Below are 25,416 nucleotides of genomic sequence, written 5' to 3' on the forward strand. Positions count from 1 at the left end.
TAGGATCTTCTAAATTGAAGATATACAGAATTTTTACAACAAGCTAGCCCAATCAGGCTCTAGTTTGCTTGTACTTTAATATAAGTATTCTTTTGATTTTCTTCAATAAAACTAGTATATTATATAAACTCATATTATAACATTACCCCCCTTCTAAGGGTCGAGCTTTGTTGAGGTGGTATATTATGGTTTATAATCTACAGATAAACAGGATTCGGTCAAGCGGGATTAAGTTTGTCAGGGTATTTATAATAAAAGTTGTGAATTAGTTTTTATATGTTTTTTAAATAACTTATAGGTTTTTCGATTGATATATTATAATCAATCTAATAAATAATATATTTCAAATAAGATCCTTTATAACCTTTTCTTTTCTAATAAAAGTTTAGAATTTTGATAACCTCAAAATATTCGAGGTTATTTACTTTTATAAGGAATGGTAATGAATTATACTGCCCAGAAATAGGATTATTATATATAGAATATAGTAGGTTGATATAGAAAACAGAATAAATCTTTATTGAAACCAGAAGCTTTAGTTTATAGATATAAAGACTTATTGGATTTAAAATTTTAAAAAGCTTGAGATTCTTCCAATCGAGCTTCTTTTGTAAACACAGAGTCTTAATATTTCTGGTATTCAATTAGACCAAATCGCTGGGCAGATATTTATAGACAGGGGAATAATAGATATTAGCATTTTTCGAATATTGAGCTTAATTAATAATCAGTTTGGTTTATAAATACAAAAAAATGGTTTTTATTTTAATAATGAATTCTTTAGTGTTTTGTATAATAGAATAGTTATTTTAAAATGATATAGATTTGAAATTTAGATAGAAGTGGAATCTATAATTTGAGAAAAATAGGGTTATCTGGATACTTTTGGATCAAGTATTGTTAATAGAGAATTCGGTAAGTAGGAACTATTCTGCTTAATCATTCTATAGATATATTATATATAATTGGAGGTATTACTTTAACATTGTATTAGCCTTTTCAATTTGTCTATTAGTTTCGGAATAGTAAGTGGTCAAGAGTTTAATAATTATATTTAAGCGTTTGCAAATATGTTTTTAGAATTCAGAAACAAATTGAGCTCTGTAATCAGATATAATGAATAAAGGTAAGTTATAGAGTTTCTAGATATTTTTCTGAAATAGATAAACAATTTCTTTAGAATTATAGATATTATAATAGGGTAAGAAATGTTTCATTTTTGTTAATTGATTGATTATTATTATAATAATATCGAAACTAATACTTTTGAGTAAATATATAATAAAATCTATCAAGATATTTTGCTAAACTCTTTATAGGATCGGGAGCGGGTAGAGAATTCCCTTTTGGCCTTTACAATTCGGGGCAGTTGTCAAGGTACGGGTAAAGACTTATATTGTACCATAAGGGTAGAAGAGCTATGGAAGAGTGAAGCCCTACTTATAGGAAGTAGGGCGTACTAGTATACTGTGCCTGAGGCATAAAGGCAATTACAGATTATATAGTTAGCGTTGTAATAGTACTCCCCGCTTAAAGCAATTGGTTCACGATCACAATACCAATTGATCTTTTAGAAAACAAAATAATATTAAAATACTCTAATTTCTATTATTGAATTAAAATAAACTTTCTTAAGAGTAATAATTAATTACCAAAGCTTTTTAGATCTGCCTCGGCCTTGATTCGGGGATACACTTGGTATAAATACTAGCAGGGGATCAGGAATAATAAATCTTTTGAAGTCTACCCAAGCGGATGGTTCTGGTTTATCTGGATTTGCTAAATGGAAAACGATGATTATGTCTTCTTAACCACAAAGGTTTTCAGCAGGTTGCCAAGATATTGGGTGATGTTTCTATTTGATTTGGTAGTAAAATTCGTCCTCGTTATAGTAGTCAAATAGTTTATTGAATTCCCACCATTTGATTTCCTCATTCGTTTCGTTATCTTTTTCTAGGATACAGTTTTAGTTTTGATGGGATTCGGCTTTATTGATCGCTTCTTGACCAGCTAATCCAGATGAGCAGTGGAATGATTGGAGTAATGAGTTATAGAATATTAGAAAAATCTTAAAACTAATAAGGAGCTGAAGTAGATAGACTTGTTTATAAACTTTTAAAATCTTATAAAAACCATCCCATTTGTTATTACCTTTCTTTATTGAACAATTGGTTTTTATATTCTTAATACTAACCCATACTTTGTTACCTTCTTTATATAAAAGAATGTTGGTGCAAGTCTTATTAGCATAATCTTTATATTTCTGAATGAATTGAACAACTAAAGCTTTTAATTTTGTTAGAATAATATTAAATCGATCTGCAATCTCATTGGTCTTTAGAAACTTGCGTTTGTATTGATATGATAGGTTTAGGGGAACAGATGAAGAGAGCTTAATATCGAGGTGTAAGTAAAAACCATAGTTAGCGAAGAATAGGGATATGCTGGTAATCTCTGAGATAATATTATTAAACACAAACTCCGTGAGTGGGAGTCAATTATACCAGTCATCTTGGTAAAAATTCATAAAAGCCCGAAGATATTGTTCTACTATAGCATTAATCCTCTTTGTTTATTCGTTAGACTCGGGGTGGAATAAGAAGGATTGTTTCAAAGTAATCGATAGATGTTTGGATAAATGCTTTTAGAATTCTGATATAAATTGTAAATCTCTATCGGATACTATATTATTAGGTATACCATATAGGTAATAGATTTTTTCGACAAACCAATTGGTGAGCTCTTTTGCGGATAGTTCTATAACTAGAATGAAATAACACATTTTTGTTAAACGGTAGATAACTATAATGATATATTAATGTTTTTTGTTATAACGTTTGTTAATTAATAATGGTGTAATATAGTTAATAGAGATATTGGATCAGAAATAGAATAGTATTGGTAAAGGTTTTAGGAATCTGGGTACAGCAAGATAGAAGGCTTTGGTTCAGAAACAGAGTTGATAGACTTGTACATAAGTTTCGATTTCCCTTGATATATTGAGCCATTAGTATGTACGAGAAATAAAATCAATAGTTTTAACTCAATTGGGATATCCTACCAGACCAGTAGAATGCATTCGGTATATAATCTGGGTGCGAAGTTCAGTAGAGAAGGGAACAAAGAGGTGATCGTGATAGAAAATTTTATTATTAATTAATTTATAATCTTGAAAAGCAATTTGGAAATCTTTTCAAATTGATAATAGTTAATAATAAGCAGTTGGATTCTAAAGTATTTTACACATAATAATGACTAATTTGAATGATTTGTATACTTTATCGATAAGATTATCGATCGGCTTCTCAATATTGAAGATAATCATACCCATAAATATTACAGTAAGATCGATGTTATTATTTATTTGTTAGATGAAGTTCTTAAATACAACAATATCGAATACTTTTTTTGGGAAAATTGTTTGTAAGCGATTTTTGATTCGGTTGTTATTAGGGTTGGTATGTACAAAGCGATCTTTTGCTTTTCTATTTAATGTATTGGGGCGAATTGCTTTAAAACCCAATCTGTATATAATACAAAAGTTGAAATTAGTCAGGAATTCAGTTTATCTAGTTTATCTTTGATTCAACATCTTTATCGATATAAAGTACTCTAGATTCTTATAATCAGTAATAATCTTGAATAACTTTTGAATTCCATATAGTTCGGGTCTCCATTCTTCTAAGAACTTGATGATAATTAATAGTTCCTTATTATAGATCTTGTAGTTGCATTCAGTAATATTATATTTTGAGAAGAAGTATATAATCGGGTATAATCGGCTTTTATCGTTATATTGAGAGAATACTCTGTCTGCAGCCTAATCAAAAACATTTGTTTTAATAACTATATGGTGGTGGTAATCAAATATTACAAGGACTAAAGCAAAGGCAAAAGTATGCTTTAGATTTTCAAAGGCATTTTCTTAATCAGCAATCTAATTCCATATATTCTCTTTTTTCAGTAAGCAATTTAAAGATTCCATGATTTTAAAAAAATTGTGAATGAAGTGTTGATAAAAATTAGTGAACCCTAAAAAGTGTTGAAGATCTTTTAACTTAATTAACAACTTTTATTCAAGGATAGTCTTAATCTTGTCAAGGTTCATCTCGATATTATCAAAAATAATAATTAGATTGAGATACTTTGTTTTTCTTATTTCGAACTTGTATTTGTTAATGTTAATTTATAATCCAGTATCAATAAGTTTCTACACAACTTTACAAATTTGTTTTTGATAATCTATAATATTCTCAGAATAAATCAAGATATTATTTAGGTATACTATACAATTCTTATTTAAGAAATCAAAAAGAATATAATTGATATAGTTCTAAAACAAGACAAAAGCATTACAAAAACTAAAAAATATTACTAAGGATTCGAATAAGTCAAAACGAATTGTAAAAACAATCTTTCATTCATGATCTTCCACAATCCATAATTTATTAAATATAACAATAATATTCAATTTGGTATAAACTTTAGTATAACATAAGGTATCAAGAGTTTTTTTAATTAGTGGCAACAAATAACAATTCTTAATAATAACATTGTTCAATCTATAGTTGTCGGGATATCGATCATGTGATCTAAGAGGGCACTGTATTGCACTAGCGTATATACTAACGTATGCACTAGCGCTAGCACTTCTACTATATCAAGTACTAGCTTCCCATAATTAATAAGGATCAAGACAAATAATATAATCAATTATATTAATAAGAATGAAGTACTTTACACTTTAATCAACACCAAATTGATACCAACACTAATTAGTGATATCACAAATTAGGGCCTTGAATTCTACTAGAAAGCACTAGGTGTTTAAAAGTAGTATTCAGGATTAATAGAAATTCTGAAGAGACCACAAAGAAAGATATCATTGTACTGGATACAGTGCGCTTTCTCTCCTTGTTGTACTAAAGAATATACTCTGGATAATTGTATCAGGAAAACATATTCAAAAGAATCGACTGATCAAATATAACAAATCGATTTTGCATCCATCACATATTCACCTTTGTACTACATATTGTATAAAGTAAACCCTTTATTTAAATACCTTTTATATACCCTCTCATATCTCTTATATCTATAATCTACCTATAATCTTCAAAATATCTATAACCTTCGAAATACCCCTATACATATTCTATCATATCGGACAATGATAATACCCCGATTACCTTTAAGGTTATCAGCAAGGAATTATATACGGAAAAGGAAGAGGAGCACTGCGAAGAGTGATTAAGCCTATTAAAGGAACAACAGGCTGATAGTGGAATTGTTGATTTTGACTTTAAGGAGTTCACCAAATACATCAAATTCAAGTACAAGCAATACGACTATGAGGATATCAACAATAACAAACTAGCCGAGATCTTTTATAATGACTTTAGTATATTTACAAATAAGCAATTCGCAAAGATTCATTAGTTAGATACACGAAAGCTATGTATGGTACTATATGCCCGAGGGGTATAGATACCGAAATTAGGTGTTAAAGCATCTACAGCTTTATATAACCAATTACATAGGTCTACTATAGATACATGAACGAAAGACTAAGTTCAGAAAGTTCTGAAAGATTATAATCTTAAAGAACCTAAGTTTAGATTCAGAATAATTAACAGATTCATTAACAACAACTTCGAATACAACGAAGATAATCAAAAAGATAATAAAAAGAGTAACAAAAGAAGAGATCCTGATAATAACGATAATGATAATAGTGATAGGAAGGACAATAGAGATCGACACAATAGGGATAAGAAACTATCAACACATTCTAATATGTAATCTCTTATCAGTTTATCGAAATTCTACACTAATAAAAAGAAATATAATGGGGATAACAATAATTTCGACTTCAAACTCTCGATATTCTACGAAATCTCACGATATGTGGAGGTGCCTATGGATATGTAATACAAGGTATTCCCAATCATACTAAAGGACAGCGTACTCGAATTCTTTTATGCCAACTACAAAGCACTATTATCTACATTCAGAAAGCTTTGCACTTATATACGGAGTAACTTTGAGGGAGAAGAGTACTAATACAATATACTATCTAAATGAAACAGTATTACTTTCAAATCGATTAAAAAGGAGTATAAAAACAAGCCACTTAATGAATATCTTATCATCATAATCAAGCAGCTACACATACTACAGCATTAACTTGATCCTGCTATGCAGCAGATATTATATTTACATAATAAGTTTATACTAATATGTAAAAACATTGAGGTATGTAACCTAGCTTATTTCGACCCCAAAAAGGAGATGTCTGGTTTAATCAACCAACTGCAACAATCTATTAATATGTAGGAGAGATTGCATAAGGAAAAAGATACAGTGCTATTCACTAACAGAAGATTCCGTAGCAATAATAACCAGAATAGTTCAGGTGGTTCTAGAGGTTTCAGAAGCAGTAAATTTCAGAAGCAATAGCTTCAAGAGCAATACTAATAGATTTCGATAACAATCTAATTCTTCGAATCAATGAAATCGTTGCTAGATATGTAAGAAAGAGGAATATCGATCAATAAAGCATTCCTAGGAGGAACAGAATAAAAACCGATGTGAATATCGGGAAAAGATCAAGGATGATAGTAATAATACATTTAATAAGCGCTACGATCAATGGTTGATTGAATACAAGGGAAAAGCTATTAATACAGAATCTGATTCAGAAACCGAAATGGAACAATTCTTTGCAGATCTTGATATTGATAATACTAAAGAAAAAGCATTTTTCGTTAGTTCAGAACCTGTGAATAGCCAAGAGATATTCAATCAGTTATCAGTCAATACGATATTGCATATATTGATTAGAGACCCTGTTGAAACTACTCTACCAGCAGAAAGTGCGATAGATGTCTTTTATACAAGTTACACAAGCAAGGAGTTTTTCGGTATATATATCAATATAGCTTGTGCAGGTAAATCTACAGTTGGGATTAGACAATATCATACATGGCAATAGGTATACCCAATAACGTATAATTCATAAACAGCGGGAGTGGTGAATATACGTTTTGGGAAGGGGATTGTAATATCAATAGGTTCATTTTGTATCGATATACTATTTGGATACATTATTTTTCATATTGTGAATATCGATATTCCATTTTTATTGGAACTTAAGGATATAAACTGGCTTAAAGTATTCTACAACAATATCACTAACAAATTCATCAATCCAACTGGTCAATATTCTATTATTAGGAGATACGGGCATGTATTTTTGATATAAAAGATAAATATGGATTAGTTTATTCAAGAGTTTATTTATTAGAATAACTGCTATTTAATAACTACTAAGCTATAGCATTTATATCAATAATTCAGCCATCTATCTGTATAATGCTTTTATAGTGTATTACAATGCGTAGGCTATAATGAGAGCAATAATGTTATAAAACATCTTACCAAATATTATAAACACTATTAAATGTATAGTAAGTCACTCGGACGTTTCAGGTTCATTTTATTAGAGGATACTAAATTTAATTATACTATATACATCAATGTTATGTACATTGCAGGCGAACCAGTTTTGTATATTGTTGATGAGGCAATACGCTATCAAGCAGCTCGATTCCTTGAAAATATTTCAGCTAAGTATATATTCAATATTTTTTGAGAGTGCTGGATTGATGTATATATAGAACTACCAGATTATATTATTCATAATGCAGAAAAGAACTTTGTGAGTAAAGAGTTTGTCCAGAATGCAAAATCTATGTCAATCACCATTAAGAGCGTACCAGTTGAAGTACACAACTCTGTAGGTATAGTGGAGAGATATCATCACTCTTTATGCTGTGTGTACAAGATCTTGACTAAAGAGCTTGAAGATGACAATTTGACGAAAGCAATGATCCTGCAAATGATAGTGAAAGCTGTGAATGATACAGCCGGACCGAATGGGCTTATTCTCACACTGCTAGTTTATAGGATATATTCTAAATTGAGTGATATTAACCCACCAACCCCAATAATTATTCAACACACGAAAGCTACAAAGAAAGCTATAGTAGAAGTACGTTATATACAAGCTAAGAGACAGATCACAAAAACGCTCAGACTGAGGAATAAACTATTTACAATATCAGTTCTTACTCTACTGCTTAATTCACAAGTTTTAATATAAAAAAAAGGAAAAAGTAACAATATATCAAGCAAGTGGACTAAACTATATACTCTGATTGGAACGAATGGGGAAATATATGAAGTGGAACTCACTAGTGAACCGACTAAATTTCGATCTATATCTGTATAACCTTTTTATGAAGAGCCTGAAGAAATCGAATCGAATAACGGTAATGATACGAATAGTGATGACGACGGTAATATTATAATAGTTGATATATTACAAATAGAAACACCACAATCACAAACACTATCACCAGCAGTACAACCAGATATACAATTATGTTGTTGTATGAGAAGCAATTTAATTAATATAATTAATTTGATAGATATCGATATTAAGCTATTATTATTATAACTAATTATATTCTTGTAAGATGATATATCTATATAATATAAGGAATTACGATGCAAGGAAGTTAACAGACTAATAGAAAATGGAGTCTTTAAAATTATCTTAAAAGCTAGTATACCATCCGGAACACAATTATTTAAATCACAATTTATTAACAAAATAAAAGAAGAAGGTATTGATAAAGTATACACAAAATCACAACTAGTGGTTCAGATATATCAAAATACAGGCAAAACTACTGTTTTGATGTAATTATTAATTATTCAATATGTTAGCTAGTGTATTATATTTACATTTGCCGCTATTTTGCAAGCGTCAAACAAGCATATTCAGATCTATTTATGGGACATCACACAGGCATACACTCAATCAACCACGACTTTGAACAGATCTATTTATATAGAAGTATTAGAAGAGATCAGACTTGATTTTGGATATGTGCTATATATCATAAAGCCTTTATATGGTGTACCAGAAGCAGGAAATCATTAGTTTAGAACCTACTACAATCACCATAGGGATAGGCTAAATATGACACAATCTATATACAATCCCTATTTACTTTACTCCAATAACAATATCGGCATCGTAAAACTACAAATTAATAATACTCTTATAATTGCAAACGAAAGATTTGTACAATTAGAATAAGAGTAGTTGGAGAAAACCGGATTTATAACTAAAAACAAAAAGCAACTCACCAAAAATCATCTATTTAAGTTTAATAGTGATTTAATTACTTTTAAGGGTAATAAAATCTATCTGAATCAGGAGAAACAGTATAATAATCTCCGAATAATCACACTGGGGAGTATTGATATACGGGGAATAAGGGGAAAGATTTGAAAGAATGTCACTTCGAAGAACCAATATATTGTTCAACGTACGAGAAGTATGTATATTGCAACAGTATATCAATCAGAAGTATTATATCATCTTTCAATTACTACCCAAATAATAGATTCAAAGAAAAAAGATGCTATTAAGCTCAATAAGATTATCAAATAGCAAATGAATAATTCAAGAAGAGGATTAACCTTTATATCTCTCAATATAGATTCTATCGAATTAATTGTTTTTACCGATACATCCTTTACTAATAATATTAATCTATTATTGCAAATCGACTATATTATATGTTTTGTAGATAAGTACAGCAATACTAATATCATCTATTGGATATCAATCAAATGCAAGAAAATCACTAGGAGTGTACTAGCTTTTGAGCTATATATATTAATTCTAGATTTTGATATTGGAGCTGTTATTAAGAGTATTATCAATACTATTCTCAAATCTAAAAAGTGAATACCACTCATGCTTTGTACAGATTCTAAATCACTATATGACCTATTAACTAAGCTCAATACAAACACGGAAAAACAACTCCTGATCGATATTATAGCTCTACAACAATACTACAAAAATAGGGAGATTACGGAGATTAAATGGATTAACGGGAAATCGAATCCTGCAAACGCCATGACTAAAAACAATGCATGTCAAGCTTTAAAAGATTTGATTGATATTAATAAAATAGTCATTAAAGTAATGCATTAAATAAAAAAAGAATAATGAAAAGAGAGCTAAAGGAATAGGAATAGAACACTATACTTAAAATTGAATAATAAACTTAGGCTTAAAGCATATAATCCATTCAATTTAAGAGTTGCCAGTATCGGGATATCGATTATGTGATCTAAGAGAACACTGTATTGCACTAGCATATATACTAGCGTATACACTAACACTAGCACTTCTATTATATCAAATACTAGCTTCCCATAATTAATAAGGATCAAGACGAATAATACAATCAATCATATTGATAAGAATGAAGTACTTTACACTTTAATCAACACCAAATTGATACCAACAATAGTAATCCTAGCAAATTCGAACACCCCCCCCAAGCTTTACAACTAAAAAGAGTAAGGCAGCTGATTAGAAACAGGATTTGTAAATAAATTCTTTATTTAGGTTATTATCAAATTATTTACAAATAATTTGGAGCTTGGCTGGGGATATTGGGTGATCTTTATTATACAAAGACTCTTTGCCTGGTATAATCTCAATCTTGTAATCCCAAAAGCATTGTAGCAGGAGCTTGTTGGTAAAAGAGAATAAGAATTCAGTGAACAGATTACAAAGTTAGGGTAATAACTTGTTCTGAATCTCTATTATAAATGGTACAGGTTGGTCAGTCTTTTTCATAAACTTCTTGATATCGCTTTTCATGATATTGCAACATAATTGAATAGAATTGTTTGTTATTATACAGTATAACTCACAAGCTTTATCTAATTTATCCCAGGTTATTTTTGTAATATAAACTTTCTGATCTTTATAGAATTGAATAAAGCTATTAATTATAAGGAACTTTATATCATTTATTTTCTATCAAATATTTCGTAAGGCGTTAGTCAGTTCCTCAAAAGGCTTCTATAGCGATAGAAGATTCAATGGGGGTAAAACGTTTTGATTTTATAACAGTCTTTTGTGTATCCTAAAGTCTACGATGATCCACACTAGGGTTGATTTCAAGATTGGCCGGTTTGATATTATTTTGATGCGAATCTCTATTTTTCCATTGATTCAATGAGTATAGCAGTGGTTTGAGTTGGATAATATTAAATCAGCAGGATCTATATTATAGAGGTTTCTATTAGTATTTTTTTTTATAACTAGAGTCGGAAAATCGTATTCCAAAAGTATTGATTGGTTTTGAAATGAGAAGAAAGGAGTCTGAAGACTTTCATTAATAACTTCTTCAGTAAAGGCACAATATAGGGTTGAGGTAGATTTCTTTGAAGTAAATTTCAAAATAGATTTCCTAATAGATGTATATAGTATTGAATTAAGCATTATATTTGTTGGGGTCGGTATATCATTACAATCAGGGACAACAATTGCAGCAGAGTTAACTAGACAGTAATATCTAGAGCAGTATGTGAATGTGAACTTAAGAATCATTGTTACCCAATTAATAGTAGAGTTATAATACTGAAGCCATGGAAGATCGAGGATTATAAGGTCTGCGTCGGAAAGATTGGTAATATAGAATAAGCTAATTTCTTTATGATTATTAATTCGTAGATTTAATAGTGTATACTGAGATAGGATATCAGAAGTTCTTTTGTCTGCAAGTAATAGGTTATAGGTAGTAGAGAGAGGATATATAGGGATACTAAGTTTAGATATAAGGGTTCTATCTATAAACCTATATCTCGCAGCTCCACTATCTACTAAACCAATGAATGGGATAATTATGTTAGGTGTAAGGAAAATTTCCATTAAGATTTTAAGAGATTTGCTATTCATTGTTCTAAGATACAAAGGATCCTTAGATATAATCAATCTCTTAATCTATAAAGACAAACTTTCCACAACAAATCTTGATTCGCGATTATAAATCGAGATTAGTTTTTTAATATGCTTGGCTGGGGAATTGAATTTCCGTTATTATTTGAATGTACAAAGCCTTCAACAAATCCACCCAAATCTCTGTTGTTAATAGGGATTGAAAAGGCGTATCGAAATAATGCCATAGCAATCGGGAAACAATTAGCAAACGGGAATATATTCTGGTAAGTAGGGCTATAAGCATTGCAATAGGGTTCGGGATTGTGATAATAATCAGTAATAGGAAAACGATGGATATTCGGAGTGTGTTGGTTTGTAGTAGGGGGATGATTGGGGTATTGTATAGTTCCTGAGTTGGTATTATATTTTGCATTATTACATCACTTTTCTTTGCAGTTGAATTTGATATAACCAGGCTTTTTACAATAAAGATAGAAGTCAAGATCTAAACATTGTTCTTTATTGTAATGTAATAAAGATCGCTGGCCTTAACGAGCAGTATCCAGTTGCATATGATCTCCAAAGGGATTAGGTGTAGGTATTACAGTAACAATAACAGGCTTCTTTTTATTAGGTTTTTTCTGATCACTAAAGTTAATGCCTTGATTCTTGTGTTGATTATCAAAATAAATCTTTTCTTTTAAATCATTGTAAATGCCTTGCCACTAGACTACCCACACATCGATGTCGGTGGTAGAAGGTTTATTGAAGCGGTTAACTGAAGCATCGATTAATTCTTGTGAGATTTTGAGTTTAAGATCAGTGATTTGTTGTTCAGTAATCTTCTTGTATTTGATAATGAATTGCTTGAATTTGGTAATAAAATTACCAAATGGGGTTTTCTTCATTTTATATTTATTATAATCCATAAAAACTTTGTGTGAGAGATTTAGAGTTTAGTATTGCTTGTTTAATTTATGTTAGATACCTGTTACAGTGTGTTATTCAGAGGGTTAAAGGTTGGAATTATACGTGTTGTTTATAATTATATCAAAGTATATCTGATTATTCGTATAAGCAGGGCTAGAAAGTAGACTAGCAAAAAATATGATTTTCTGAAATTCTGATTCATTTTCGTAATCCGTAGTCAAGTAATAATTAACTGTATTACAAAAAGTTGTGTACTAATCTTGGTACTTTGTAATATCTTGCTTATTACCATTAAACTTTTCGGGAACAGTGAGATATTTGCAATAAGATAAAGCTTGTGAATTATTATGAATAATAATTTTCAATATCTTAATTGTATTTTTCAATTCGATAATCTTTGATTAAGCATCAGTAGCTTAGACTTAAGCAATGACAACTTGAGTTTATAATAAGCCTGCAATCAATTCGATTGATTCAAATATAACTTGAGCAGTAGCGAAGTATATAGCATTTAGATTATTGAATAGATTTGTAAAAAAAAAAATATCGGCTTCAGTAAAGTTGAAAATGTAATTTAAGAAAAGGAACTACGGAGGTAAACTAGATGTAGATGCTTTTGATATAAATACTTATTCATCTATTTTCGGCATTTTTTGAAGTTTAAAATATTAACGGTAGGGTGTACAATAAATCAATGATGGGTGCAATCGGTATGATCGGGACAAAACATCAGTAGAGCTTTGAAAATAAAATAAAAAATAAAGCTGTAATAGTTTATTTGAAGATGGTATAAACTATCAAAGTATAAGTAAAGACTTATATTATATTATAAGGGTAGAAGAGCTATAGAAAAGTGAAACCCTACTTATAGGAAATAGGGCGTGCTAGTATGCTGTGCCTGAGGTATGAAGGCAACTACAGATCATGTAGTTGGCGCTGTGACAGCAGTGTAGTGATAATTATAATAGTTATGGATTTATTGTGTAATATAATCATAATATCTAGGTTAGTAATAATTTCGAAATAATAATTCGAAGGTTTGGGTATGATGCGGGTGATCGATAGCGGGCGATTCATGATATAGACAAAGCAGGTAGGTTTTCAGGGGATTGTGGTTGGGAATGTATAGTTTCTTTCAATAATACAATAGATTATTGTTTTCGATATATTTGACAAAAATGATTTTTGGATATTTTGGGAATCCTTTTTATAGAGATTTCAGAATAGATTCGGATATAGGATCGGCTTGGTAGTCTTTGTGGAATAGGGTAAGCAGATCAGCAAAAAGATTTAAAAGAATTTCTGAATCTTTTAGTTGTATTATAAGGTTGGATACAAATATAGCAAATAGAATTGTAGGCTTTATAACTTTGCTATTTTCTAACAAAGTTATAATATTATCGAAATCTAAATGGTTGATAATATCGATAGGATTAGGGTTTCTTTAATTGTAGGTAGTTATAACAAAGCATATTTTTTTTAGCAATCTTGGGTTTGGTTAGAGTAATAGTGATGGGAAACAGGTCGGAATCCAGATTCTCTTGTTTCAGGATAATACAACTTTGATATAGAAAGTATTCATCCTTTTCTTTAAGGAGATTTTCTAATCTCCTGATTAGTACATCAAGTTTGGCATCTAGCTTCCCAAGACAATAAATGATTCGGAAATTAAATTGAGATAGAAATTCAGATTAGTAAGCTTGATAACGGTTCAGTAGCTTTGTAGTAGTGAAATACTCTAGATTTCGGTAATCGATAATGACTTGAATTAAGGAGACAGTGCCTTTTAGCTCCGAGTACCACTCTTCAAAATAGCGAATAATAACTAACAATTCTTTATTATAAATCTTATAATTACATTTAGTTGCTGAATATTTTTTTAAGAAAAACATAATAAATCTCAGTACTCCCTCATTATTGTATTAAAAGAATACTTCAATAAATATATAATTGGAAACATCAATTTCTAAAATGACTTTCTTTTCCTAATCAAAGGAAACTAGGATAAGGGCTTCGATAAATACTTGCTTCAATTGATCGAACGCTTTTTGATAGATAGGGCTTTACAAAAATGAGATATTCTTTTTGATTAAGTCTACTATCGAGCTGATAATCTTCGAGAAATCTCTAATAAATCGTTGATAGAAATTTGCAAACCCAATAAACGCTTGAATGTCAATTATAGTAACAAGTAGTTTTCAATCCATAATAATTCTGATTTTCTTTAGATCCATTCGAATATTATCCCTTCCTATAATAAGACCTAGAAACTTAATTTCGGATTTCAGAAATTCGTATTTTTCGAATTTAGTAAACAAACCAGCTTCCCGCAATGCTTATAGAACCTTTTAAATATAACAAACATATTCCTTTCGGATTCGGCTATATATCAAAATATTATCCAGGTAAGTGATACAAAATATATCCAAATATTTTTACAGAGAATTATTAATAAACCTTTGAAAGGTTGTAGATATTTTTATCAACCCAAACAGCATAACTAGGAATTCAAATAATCCAAATCGGATATAAAACACAATTAGATATTCCTACCCTTCTTTTATTTTTATATTATTGAAGGTAGAGATAATATCAATCTTATTGAAATACTTTATTCCCTTTAGATTGTTTAAAGATTTTTTTATTAATGGTAAAGGGTATCGGTCCTTAATCGAAAGGTTATTCAGAGCACAATAATCTATACAAAACCAAAGGCCTCTATCAATCTTCTTGATAAACAGAATAAAGGAAATAATAAGGAAAAAGTTTAGCCAAATAAATCCTTTTCTAAGATTCTCTTCCAACTATTTTTTCAAAGCTTTTAATTTGGGACGGGATATGGAGTACAAGGTATTGAAAGAAGGAATAGCTTCTTCTTTAAAACAAATCTTATAATTGTATGATTGATAAGGGAATAGCTTTTTTGTATTCTTTAAGGAAAAGATATCTTTCTAATTTTAAAACTCAAATAATAGATTTTTAAGATTGAATACCTTCTTTTTCTTATTTAGAATATTATCGATTTGTTTAATTGATATTTGGAACATTTCATATTTCCAGCAAACATAAACTAAATAGACTTTTAGAGAGATTGTAACTATATCCTTATTCTTTAATCCTTTAGGGTAGACAAATAGGTATATAAATCAGGCTTTTGAAGAAATATCTAGCAAAGCTTTTATATAGAATAGGTAGAATAGAATATTATAAAATTCATAGCAAAACAAACTATCAAACTAAAACAAATTTATTGTGAAGTCAATACAAAGGTTATGTTTCTTAAACCAAACTATTTTCAATATAATAGAATAATAAACTAGCTCGATTATATACAAAACAATCTTCTTCTCGATATAATTGTTGATTCTGAATTCTATTTGGATATAAAAGATAACTCAATTATCAGACAGAATGTTTCCATTAAATTTTATAATTTTGAATGCTATAGACAATTGGTATATTGATATTTTCTGGGAAGATATTCAACTTCGATTTGCAAAGGCAATTTCTTTATATCTACTATCAATTATAGTGTATATCGGAAGAATATCTTTTTCCAAAAACAAGGTGACAAATAGAATTATCAGATCCACACAATTATTTAGTTTATCTTTTAAAGAAAAGCTATAAATAGTAGCAGCAAATAAACGGAGGATACACAAAGAATCATCCTGATTGCGATTTAGATCAGGCATATTCTATTTCCCGAATTGACTAAGCTGATTAGCAAGTAAGAAGAAGAGCAAAATGGGGAACGGATAGGGACTCGGCCTTTTGGAGGATTGTTTGATACAGGGCTGATTCTTGTAGGGCTGGTTGTAATAGTGATAACTTGGAATTGAATAAGACAGATATCGGGGTATGGGCAGTCTTGTATTAGGTGGCTGGCAGAGTTGCAGCGATAGCATTTGTTGCATTCCTGTTGTGAATCCAGGTTTCTAGTAGTGTATTCCTTTTTTCCTAAGCTCAGGTTTATTGGGTCTCCAGGAGTAGATTTCGGGCTAGTGAGTTGTAGAGACGGAGTAGCGATTATTCTTTGGAGTGAAGTTTCGAAAACAACAAAACGAATACAATAGACTTATTGTTAATATTAACAGAATCAGTTATCAAGTTGTTATAGATAGTTAGTATATTAACGAAATTCACGGGTCGAAGCGGGGTTATGCAATAGCATGTCTTGTAGTTCGCGAGAGATTCCTTGAAAAAGGAGCTACGTAGTATCACGGGGGCAGGCGGGCGGGATAGGGTTCTAATAACTTTACCCTAATCTAACAAAGTTATATTGATTTGGATAATAAGTTCAGATTGAAGATTAAAATGTAACTCAAAAAGCTATAATACAAAATCTTTTAAATTAAAGATATATAGAATTTTCATAACAAACTAGTCCGATCAAGCTCTAACTCGCTTACGCTCTGATACAAGCACTCCTTTTAATCCTTTCCAATAGAATCAGTATATTATGTAAGCTCATACCATAACAAGTATAAAAAAACTAAGGTTAGCTTCTACAAATCTATAATTAAATGAATGTATATATTAATCAACTATAAATACGATTACGATTATAAGAGTCGATTAATAAATCAACTGAATTAAATGAATCTCTAGATAATATTTTATAATAAAAAGATACGTTTATATTCAATTGAACATTAGAATATTCTTCTAATTTTGTCACGGCGCCAAGTACTCTACCACTAAGCCACGTAACCCCAAAAGGGTATAAGTAGTTTGATCAACATCAAACCTACTAAGTAGAGTTATAACCAATCCGTGACAAATTTAATGAATAAGTTATAAATAGCTTTTATTTTAAATCTATTAGAATTTTCCTATAATTGATAGTCTTCATTTGTTTAGGAATAAATTAGTGTTTAATAATTTTTTAGTTATAAAAGAAAGAACTATAAATACTATATATCCTTATCACGTGACCTGCAAGTCACGTGCTTCCCACGCATATTATAAATAATATTAATCGTAAATAAAAAGATAAGAGAATATACTTAGAACTAAGTATATAAATATAAAGGATTAAAGTAGAAGAAAAAAATATTAATTGTCTTCTTATTGTCACGGTGTGAGCTCACGTGATATGCTGGTCCTATCGGAGAGGACCGAAAGGAGCGCTCGCACCGGAGCGCAAGCGAGCTAGGGCCCGATCGGGCTAGCTCGCTGTGAAAATTCTGTATATCTTCAACTCAGAAGATCCTGTATTGTAGCTCTTTGAGCTACATCTTAATCCTCAATCTGAACCCATTGCTTGAACCAATATAACTTTGCCAGATTAGGGCAAAGTTATTAGAACCCTATCCCGCCCGCCTGCCCCGTGATACTTATAAGTTTTTAGAAACAGGGACTATAAATACTAGCTTAAACATTACGTGACTTTCAAATCCCGTTTTCCGCGTACATTACTAGTAAATTAATGCTCGCTCATCTAGTATTCATAAGAGGATGATACTAGAATATAGAAAAAGGAAGGAGGGTGTAAAGGTAAAGCCAGTATATATGATATACAGAAGAAACCGTGAATTTTGAAATTAATTAATGATAAATATAAATGGAGGAGCATGATAAAGAAGATGGAAAGAGTTAAACTGTCTCGTTTCCCATGAGGGGTGGATGATATTGATTATTTTTGTGTCTATTATTTTTAAGTCTGTCATTGCTTTGTGTTTGTTGAGCTCGTTCATCAGGACTTGATCTGCTGCAGATTTAGGTGAGATTCTATCTACATGATACCTTGCAATCTGATGTATAGTCATTCTGATATGTATTATACACATTCAAAGCTCCAATGATAGTTCAAGGAGGTAGTAAAAAGGATCACACTGATAGTCCAAGCAATTCTAAGGTTGGTACTTGATTTCCCGCCCTACTGCGAGTATGCAAAAGGAAGTATTGACTCTTGGACACCCCAATATAAATCATTCGAAAGTCAAATTTGTGATCGAAAATTTCTTCTTCGGCCATTGCCTCAATCGCTTTCTCTTATTGCTATCCATAACAAGACTGAAAACCCGGATCAGGACGACCGATGGGCTTGCCCAGACTCCTGGTTCCCTAATGTTGAGTATGAGGAAGCTTGAGATGGCTTCTTTGATTTGAGCTCGGGCATTTCGATAGTGGCAACATTCTTGCCGCTTCCAACCAATGATCTAGTTGAATGCATGGAATTTGGTTGCTCGAGACCTGATGACGGGATGTTGGACGCCACGGACCTTCTCAGTCGATGTAAAATTCCATACTGTAGTGTTGAGTAGAAGCGGCTTTTGATGACTGTGCCGATATAGAACGTGGAGAGGGCAGGTATACAGCTAATGATGACAAGGGCAAACGTTTCAGCATATCTGATTAGATAAACATTAGTAACTGTATGAATGTACTCCATCCTTCTTTCAATCCAACCATTGCAATGATTGTGGCTTACACAGTAATGATAGCAATCATGCCAACCCAGAAAGGATCTCCGTGTTCTCCAAGATCGCCGTACGTTTTATAAGCCATGCCAACACAATCCGCAATGATAATCCTGAAGTGATGTCAGCAACTTCAGTTACTCAGAATGATGAAATCCTCGAAAGAGTTTTTCATATGAACGACTTACAGAGCTTCAAAACAAAAGACCCCATAGATGGCTCTCCTTTTTTGGGGAGACATATTTAAGGTAGGTACAACAGCCATGGGAACGAGGAACAGCACGATGTCAACTATGGTGGAACAGACAGCATTGGCGATAGCTGAAGATGCAGTTTTCTCGGTCCTCAAAAGCGCAGCTTGGATATTGTTGGCATCACCTTTTCTAGGAGTGTACCAATATCTGGCGATTCCAATATTTTGGACCTGTATCAAGAAGAGGAATATATAAAGACCGTAGGAAACAATGCGAACCCATTTGAAAACACCAAAAATGCGTTTATAAACAATGATGATGCTGATGTGATGGCAAACTTGACCGGCGATATCAGGATTTGGGACGCGAACTGTCTCTGAGATCAAGGAGATGAGTATCTTGCCGAGTCAATGTGATATTAAAGAGGTCTTACATTGGTATAAGAGTCGGAGAGGAAGGAAAGAGGTACATCCCAACTGTGTCTTCCCCAACCTTCCGCTGCCACTGATTACCACGCCGGTAGGTAAGTGAATGATCTGATCGATTATTGTGAAGACTTGGGACTTACATGAGTATATGATTCCCCAATATCCAATAGCGCCTATGAGTCCAAAGATGGAGCAATCTAGAAAATACATCAGTATGAATATTTAATAACAGTAAAGGTTGATATCTCACAGTCGTCAAGATGTAGTCTCTTTCTTTGCTTCAAGCTAGTATTCACTCGAGTACAAACGCATAACGTGCTGATTATGATGAGAAGTATACCCGTCCCAAGAACTGTTGGAGCCTGAGTGGGAGGGTCAATGAAGTTTGTTGGAGCTCCACTGGGGTTCACAGATAGAGGGGTTGTGTTTGGATCAAGGATTGGAGTATTCATTGTGTTCCAAAGTGTCGGGTAGATGCTTCCAGGAATCGAGGCATTATTGTGATCATGAAAATGGGCTAATGATTTTCATCTTATATCTAATTTAGTGTACGTACATGCTATGCCTCATATATTGACGCTGAATCTTGGGCGCCAACTATATGCACCGGTGAGGCTAAGGAGAAGGCTCCCAAGCATCTACAAAGAGTTTTCCTTGTCAAATACAGATTGCTAGGAGGTTTGAAGGTTGTAACATCGTATCAGTGAATATCAGACTGTGCCACATGCACTGGTAAGCACTGCAGCTGGGTAATTAATTCCCATAAGTTGACTGTCTGAGAATACTAGAATATCCAATTATCATGAGGCTCGTCTAACCATTATAGGCCGACTTACTTATATGTTCTTGGCAATGCCTACCTGGTCGCGTAACACAGGACTGTTCCACCCGAGGGTGGTAAGCAGAACACACGGAGGCAGTGAATGTCTGTATTTAGGCGCTTTTAATTGCAATTACACAGTCTTAGCGGTAAATATAAAAAGGGTACTTTGTTAGAGTGTAATCTTTATTTCCCATCACAACCATATCGATCCCACTTACAATCCATTCGCAACCCCTACGCAATAGAGAACACCAAAGAATACTACCATCATCATGCTTAATCACTTCTCATGGCGGCACATTCCGGCCCTCTTGACTGCGGCCCCTATGTTCCTGGGGGAACTATTTCATGGTCTTCTTGAACCAAAAGCCGCCCTCCTCACATGGGGTATGGTGGAGGAGGTTGCTCAATCACGCGAGGCTCAGATTGTCTATTACGGACACACGATGAGAACTAGTACACTGGGCATTATCTTTATTGCTGTGTGGGAGCTTACGGTCATTGGCATTGGCAGAGTGGTATTGGGGGAGGGACACAGCACAGACGGTAATACGGAGTGTATCGGATTTGCAATGGACTATCGGTATTGATGAACGAAACCAGAAAACTATCGGATGTCTTGGGTGGTAGTCGGCTGGATAAAAATATAAAGACCAGATTTTTGGGTGCATCCCTGTCACTGTTTTTATTTTCGCCTCGTTCTTATTCACCTATTGTGGTGGTACCTTTCGTTAATGGTAGTAATTGCTTGTGAGATCTGATCACGCTTCTGCACCGAGAATTGGAAACAGCGCCCTATTCATGATGCTTCCTATCATGTTATTAGCTTACAAGCTCAACTTTCCATGTATATATACGAAGGATAGATTATTACTCACCATGAAACACGCCCTATAGCCCAGAGCTGCCAACCTGGAACGGACACAAATTCCGATGATTTGCCTAACTCTGGTATCTCGAAATTAGTGGCCTCAAGAATAGTTCTGTAGAGGAATGGCTCAACAAATCTGAAGCCGTGAAACTCGGATGACTTTGCATAGTAGGCAGAATCACGATGCATTGCACCAGGAGCTGTACAGACCCATTCGCCGACAGGGACCTGGTGACTGCCGGAAAGTTCAAACGGTTTAAGGGCTACGCGCCGCGTGCTCACTATTTGGTCAAGTCAGATTTTGAGATTTGAAAAAAGTCGTAACATGTTCTTGCTAGCTTCGACCGGGTTTAGTCGAGATGATTCTTTCATGAAGCTGTCGAGCAACGGGAACCCCCGACCCTTGGATGTATCGAATGACTCCCATCCTATCGATTCAATTTCTAGGCGGATAAGAGGGATATACTCAAGGCGAAGGCAGAAATCATGCAGCACAAAACATGCGGTCTGGTCTTGTCAGAATCTGGTCGATCTCACAATAATCAAAAGCATACCGTGGAACCATTAATAATCCATTGTATACAGTCATGCTGCTGTGCTATTAGTTGTGTACTCAGCCATTACAAATCACAGTCTCGTTCTTACATGCTCGGGAACTTCATGCCCGTACTTCTTCCGTTCTCTCTGTTCAAGTCGCTGTTGAACGATCGGCATCAAGGTATCAAATATTATAGTTTGAGAATTAAAGTGGCGGGCTAAGAATCTCCCCACGATACTAGCAAACATGGGTTAGCCGTGTTCAATCTAGCCAGCGGTATCTGAACCATATTCTTACGGAGCAACCACGTGAGGGAGTACTCGTACTATCTCAGAGATAACTAGAGTATTTTCAATAAAGCCAACACTGGCTTTCATAAAATCAGGATTCTGAACTGAGCGCGAAGTTAGTTGATTATTACATCGATATTTATTCCAGTTGCTCATACTCACCCAAGTCTTTACCAAAAAATGCCATAATATTGGAGTAAGCAATAGCCTCAACCAATACTGGGAAGAGTTTAGGAGACCTAACGCCTAAGAAAATCAGTTAAGCATTCCATTCAAAGATTAGTCTGAGTTATCTTTTACCGTTTTTGAGCGGTCCAGCTAGAATTTGTCGATCAAATGTTACCCTAAGATGGCAGCGCAGGTCTGGGAGTAGATTAGGTAACCAGTTGGTAAGATATGTCTGCAGTGTTCGAGTGAGAGGCACCGAATCGTGACGCCTAGAGTTTGCCCAATTAAACTTATGCATCGTGTACTCAGGCTGGAGAATCTCTTTTGCGGTAGCGGTCAACGAAAGTACAGTATCCGGAACAGCATTGATTTCTTGGATATGGTCCCAGGTAGAAACAAAATGATAGCGATTCTCTGGAACATCAACGAGGAAAAGTTTCCCATTTGCCTGTCAAATATTGTCAATAATAGCGGTTCTTGATCCAGCGAAGGGATAATCTAATTGGTATATTTTTTGATCAAAACCTAGGGATCAGAGTTAACATGCGTCACATACCTGTCGAGCTTTTAAAGCAGTACCTCTACGCATGTGTGTTCACCCTTGTACATGTAGTCTCCTCCATCATCACAATGCATATCGGACATCTGAATCGTATCAGGCAGGTCAGGCGAAGGGGTGTGTGAAATACTCTTGATTTTGTGGAACAATAACATAACTCAACTTAGCCATTCATTGGAAGAGGTGAGCTGCAGATGAAAGATGGGATGCCAAACTCAATGGAGTAGCAGTGACGATGAGGGGGGCAGCCTCAATGCAGCAACAGCCTCGAAAAGAATCAACCTTGACGCATCAATCATTAACCTCATTGCCACTTATTCGGTTAATCCATGTCGTTGCTCGCGTGTATTTGATCAGTGAAATTGAAATTTTTGACGTTGATGGTGTTGTCGATGTGGTTTGAGGGCGAAGTCCTTGAGGGGTTGATCTGGGTTCGCCCCATCCTGTGATGTTCTAATAAGCCAGTTATCAAATTATCAGCATTAAGTACCTATTTTATGAATCTTAATTGTAATCGAAAGCCAATCATATCTAGTATGAGGGTCGCCGGTTGGAAACTTAAAAAACTGCCATTGCTATTGGCCGTGTTTCCCACTTTAATCACATTCAAAATGGATGGGTGTAAAACGTCTTGTCTCTTTGCAGGGATATCTAAAATGTCCAATAAGCGCCCTCCAAGCCAGAATACTGGCCAAGAGGTTCAAATCAAATTGCAAAAGTTTGGACCGCCGTCTAATTCCGAACAATTGGTGGTCGATTCATACACCGGATACTTCCTCCACCCATTGTATCAGAGAATCATCAATTGCTTCAAACACAAAAAAAATCAGTTCGTACGTCCCTCTCGATCCCCCTCATAGCACACGCGCACGCTCTGTCCAGAAGGAGAAACCGCGTGTATGTCGGCCCTAGCTCGGAAAGATGATCTCCCAATACACGTTTCTCAAGAATCAGAGCAACTACCGGTGCAGACTTCGGACGGTATGTTGAAGGTCAAAACAAGAGAAATCAATGGATGCGAGAATCAAGATACCTTCCGGCACTCGTGGGATGTCATGGCAGTGTTTTTCGCGTTGCTACTGCTGTCACTCATGTCTTCTATCGATGCCACTATTGTAACAACAGCCCTTCCCACAATTGCTCGAGAATTCGGTAATGGTCAAGATTATATCTGTGAGTTACTCTTGTCCTTCAATTTTCTGGAAGAAACTTGCCAACATTTAATCATTTAGGGGTCATTAATGGATTTTTATTTGGATCCACTGCGACACAACCACTTTTTGCACAGGTATCCAATATCTTCGGTCGTCGAAATCCGATGATCCTTGCTCTTTTTCTCTTCGCATTAGGCAGTGGAGTCGCTGGCGGTGCACTTAACTCAGAGACACTGATCACCGCTCGTACAATCCAAGGCTTGGGTACGAGTGGTTTGTATGTCTTAGCCGATATTATTCTCTGCGATATCATTCCACCACGGCATCGAGTGCCTTACTTAAACGGTGTACTCTCAATGGCTGCCGTCGGCTCGACAGTGGCTCCTGTTATTGGGGGCATTCTGGCGCAGAAAAATTGGCGATGGGTTTTTTGGATAAATCTACCTGTGTCGGCTGTTGGACTCATGATTATCCTATTATGCCTAAAAGTTAATTACCCGCCAAATCCAAACTGGAAACATGCGCTGGCGGAAGTTGACTTTATTGATAACGCTATTTTCATACCGAGTATAACTGCAGTACTTCTCGGCCTGGTCATGGGTGGCTCTCAGTTCTCCTGGGGATCGTGGCATATCATTGTTCCCTTAGTATTTGGCTTCTTGGGATGGGTGGCATTCCATATCTTTGAGCCTTCCACTCGGTTGTGTAAGCAACCAACAATGCCACCGAGATTGTTCAAACATCGCACATCTGCAGTTAGCTTTGTTCTTATCTTTCTCGGATCTATCATTATAACAGCTGCCAATTACTTTCTTCCTGTGTACTTTCAAGCCGTGAAGAAAATATCGCCTCTTGATTCTGGAGTTTACTATCTTCCATTTGCGCTCGCTATCATTCCAATTGGTGGCCTTGGTGCAGGATTCATATCCAAGACCGGCCTCTACATACTTCTACATCGGATCGGATTTGCATTGTGTGCCATCGGGGCAGGACTTTTGTCTACTTTGGCAGCATCTTCCAACAGCGGCAGTTGGATTGGGTTCCAAATCATTACATCAAGCGGAGTTGGCCTCATATTTACATCTACCTTGATCTCTACACTTGCACCGTTAAAATAAAAAGATGTAGCTATTGCTACTGGTGCGTACTCATTCGTGCGCTCTTTCGGCTTTGTGTGGGGATCGACCATTACTTCAATCGCATTCAACAGCCAGA

At 33.8% G+C, this 25,416-nt stretch overlaps 4 protein-coding genes across 4 annotated transcripts; 2 read left to right on the forward strand and 2 right to left on the reverse strand.

Moving 5' to 3' along the window:
- Positions 1 to 18,782: 18,782 nt before the first annotated feature.
- On the reverse strand, positions 18,783 to 20,250 carry EAF02_001696 (uncharacterized protein; the record flags this gene model as incomplete). Its single annotated transcript, XM_038897744.1, has 4 exons — positions 18,783 to 19,107; positions 19,188 to 19,289; positions 19,365 to 19,746; positions 20,139 to 20,250. The coding sequence occupies 4 exons, from the start codon at positions 20,248 to 20,250 to the stop codon at positions 18,783 to 18,785; spliced, it is 921 nt and encodes a 306-aa protein (XP_038762719.1).
- A 643-nt stretch (positions 20,251 to 20,893) lies between these two features.
- On the forward strand, positions 20,894 to 21,211 carry EAF02_001697 (uncharacterized protein; the record flags this gene model as incomplete). The annotated part of the gene is made up of 1 exon (XM_038897745.1): positions 20,894 to 21,211. The coding sequence occupies one exon, from the start codon at positions 20,894 to 20,896 to the stop codon at positions 21,209 to 21,211; it is 318 nt and encodes a 105-aa protein (XP_038762720.1).
- Positions 21,212 to 21,416: 205 nt separating this feature from the next.
- EAF02_001698 (uncharacterized protein) lies at positions 21,417 to 23,077 on the reverse strand (the record flags this gene model as incomplete). The annotated part of the gene is made up of 8 exons (XM_038897746.1): positions 21,417 to 21,432; positions 21,500 to 21,773; positions 22,030 to 22,090; positions 22,138 to 22,267; positions 22,328 to 22,424; positions 22,483 to 22,566; positions 22,621 to 22,936; positions 23,045 to 23,077. 8 exons carry the CDS (start codon positions 23,075 to 23,077, stop codon positions 21,417 to 21,419), a joined length of 1,011 nt encoding a protein of 336 aa, XP_038762721.1.
- Positions 23,078 to 24,138: 1,061 nt separating this feature from the next.
- Positions 24,139 to 25,319, forward strand: EAF02_001699 (uncharacterized protein; the record flags this gene model as incomplete). Its single annotated transcript, XM_038897747.1, has 2 exons — positions 24,139 to 24,220; positions 24,280 to 25,319. The coding sequence occupies 2 exons, from the start codon at positions 24,139 to 24,141 to the stop codon at positions 25,317 to 25,319; spliced, it is 1,122 nt and encodes a 373-aa protein (XP_038762722.1).
- Positions 25,320 to 25,416: the final 97 nt, after the last annotated feature.

Source organism: Botrytis sinoallii (assembly GCF_014898435.1).
Source record: "Botrytis sinoallii strain Bc 23 chromosome Unknown BSIN_002, whole genome shotgun sequence".
Lineage (NCBI taxonomy): Eukaryota > Fungi > Ascomycota > Leotiomycetes > Helotiales > Sclerotiniaceae > Botrytis > Botrytis sinoallii.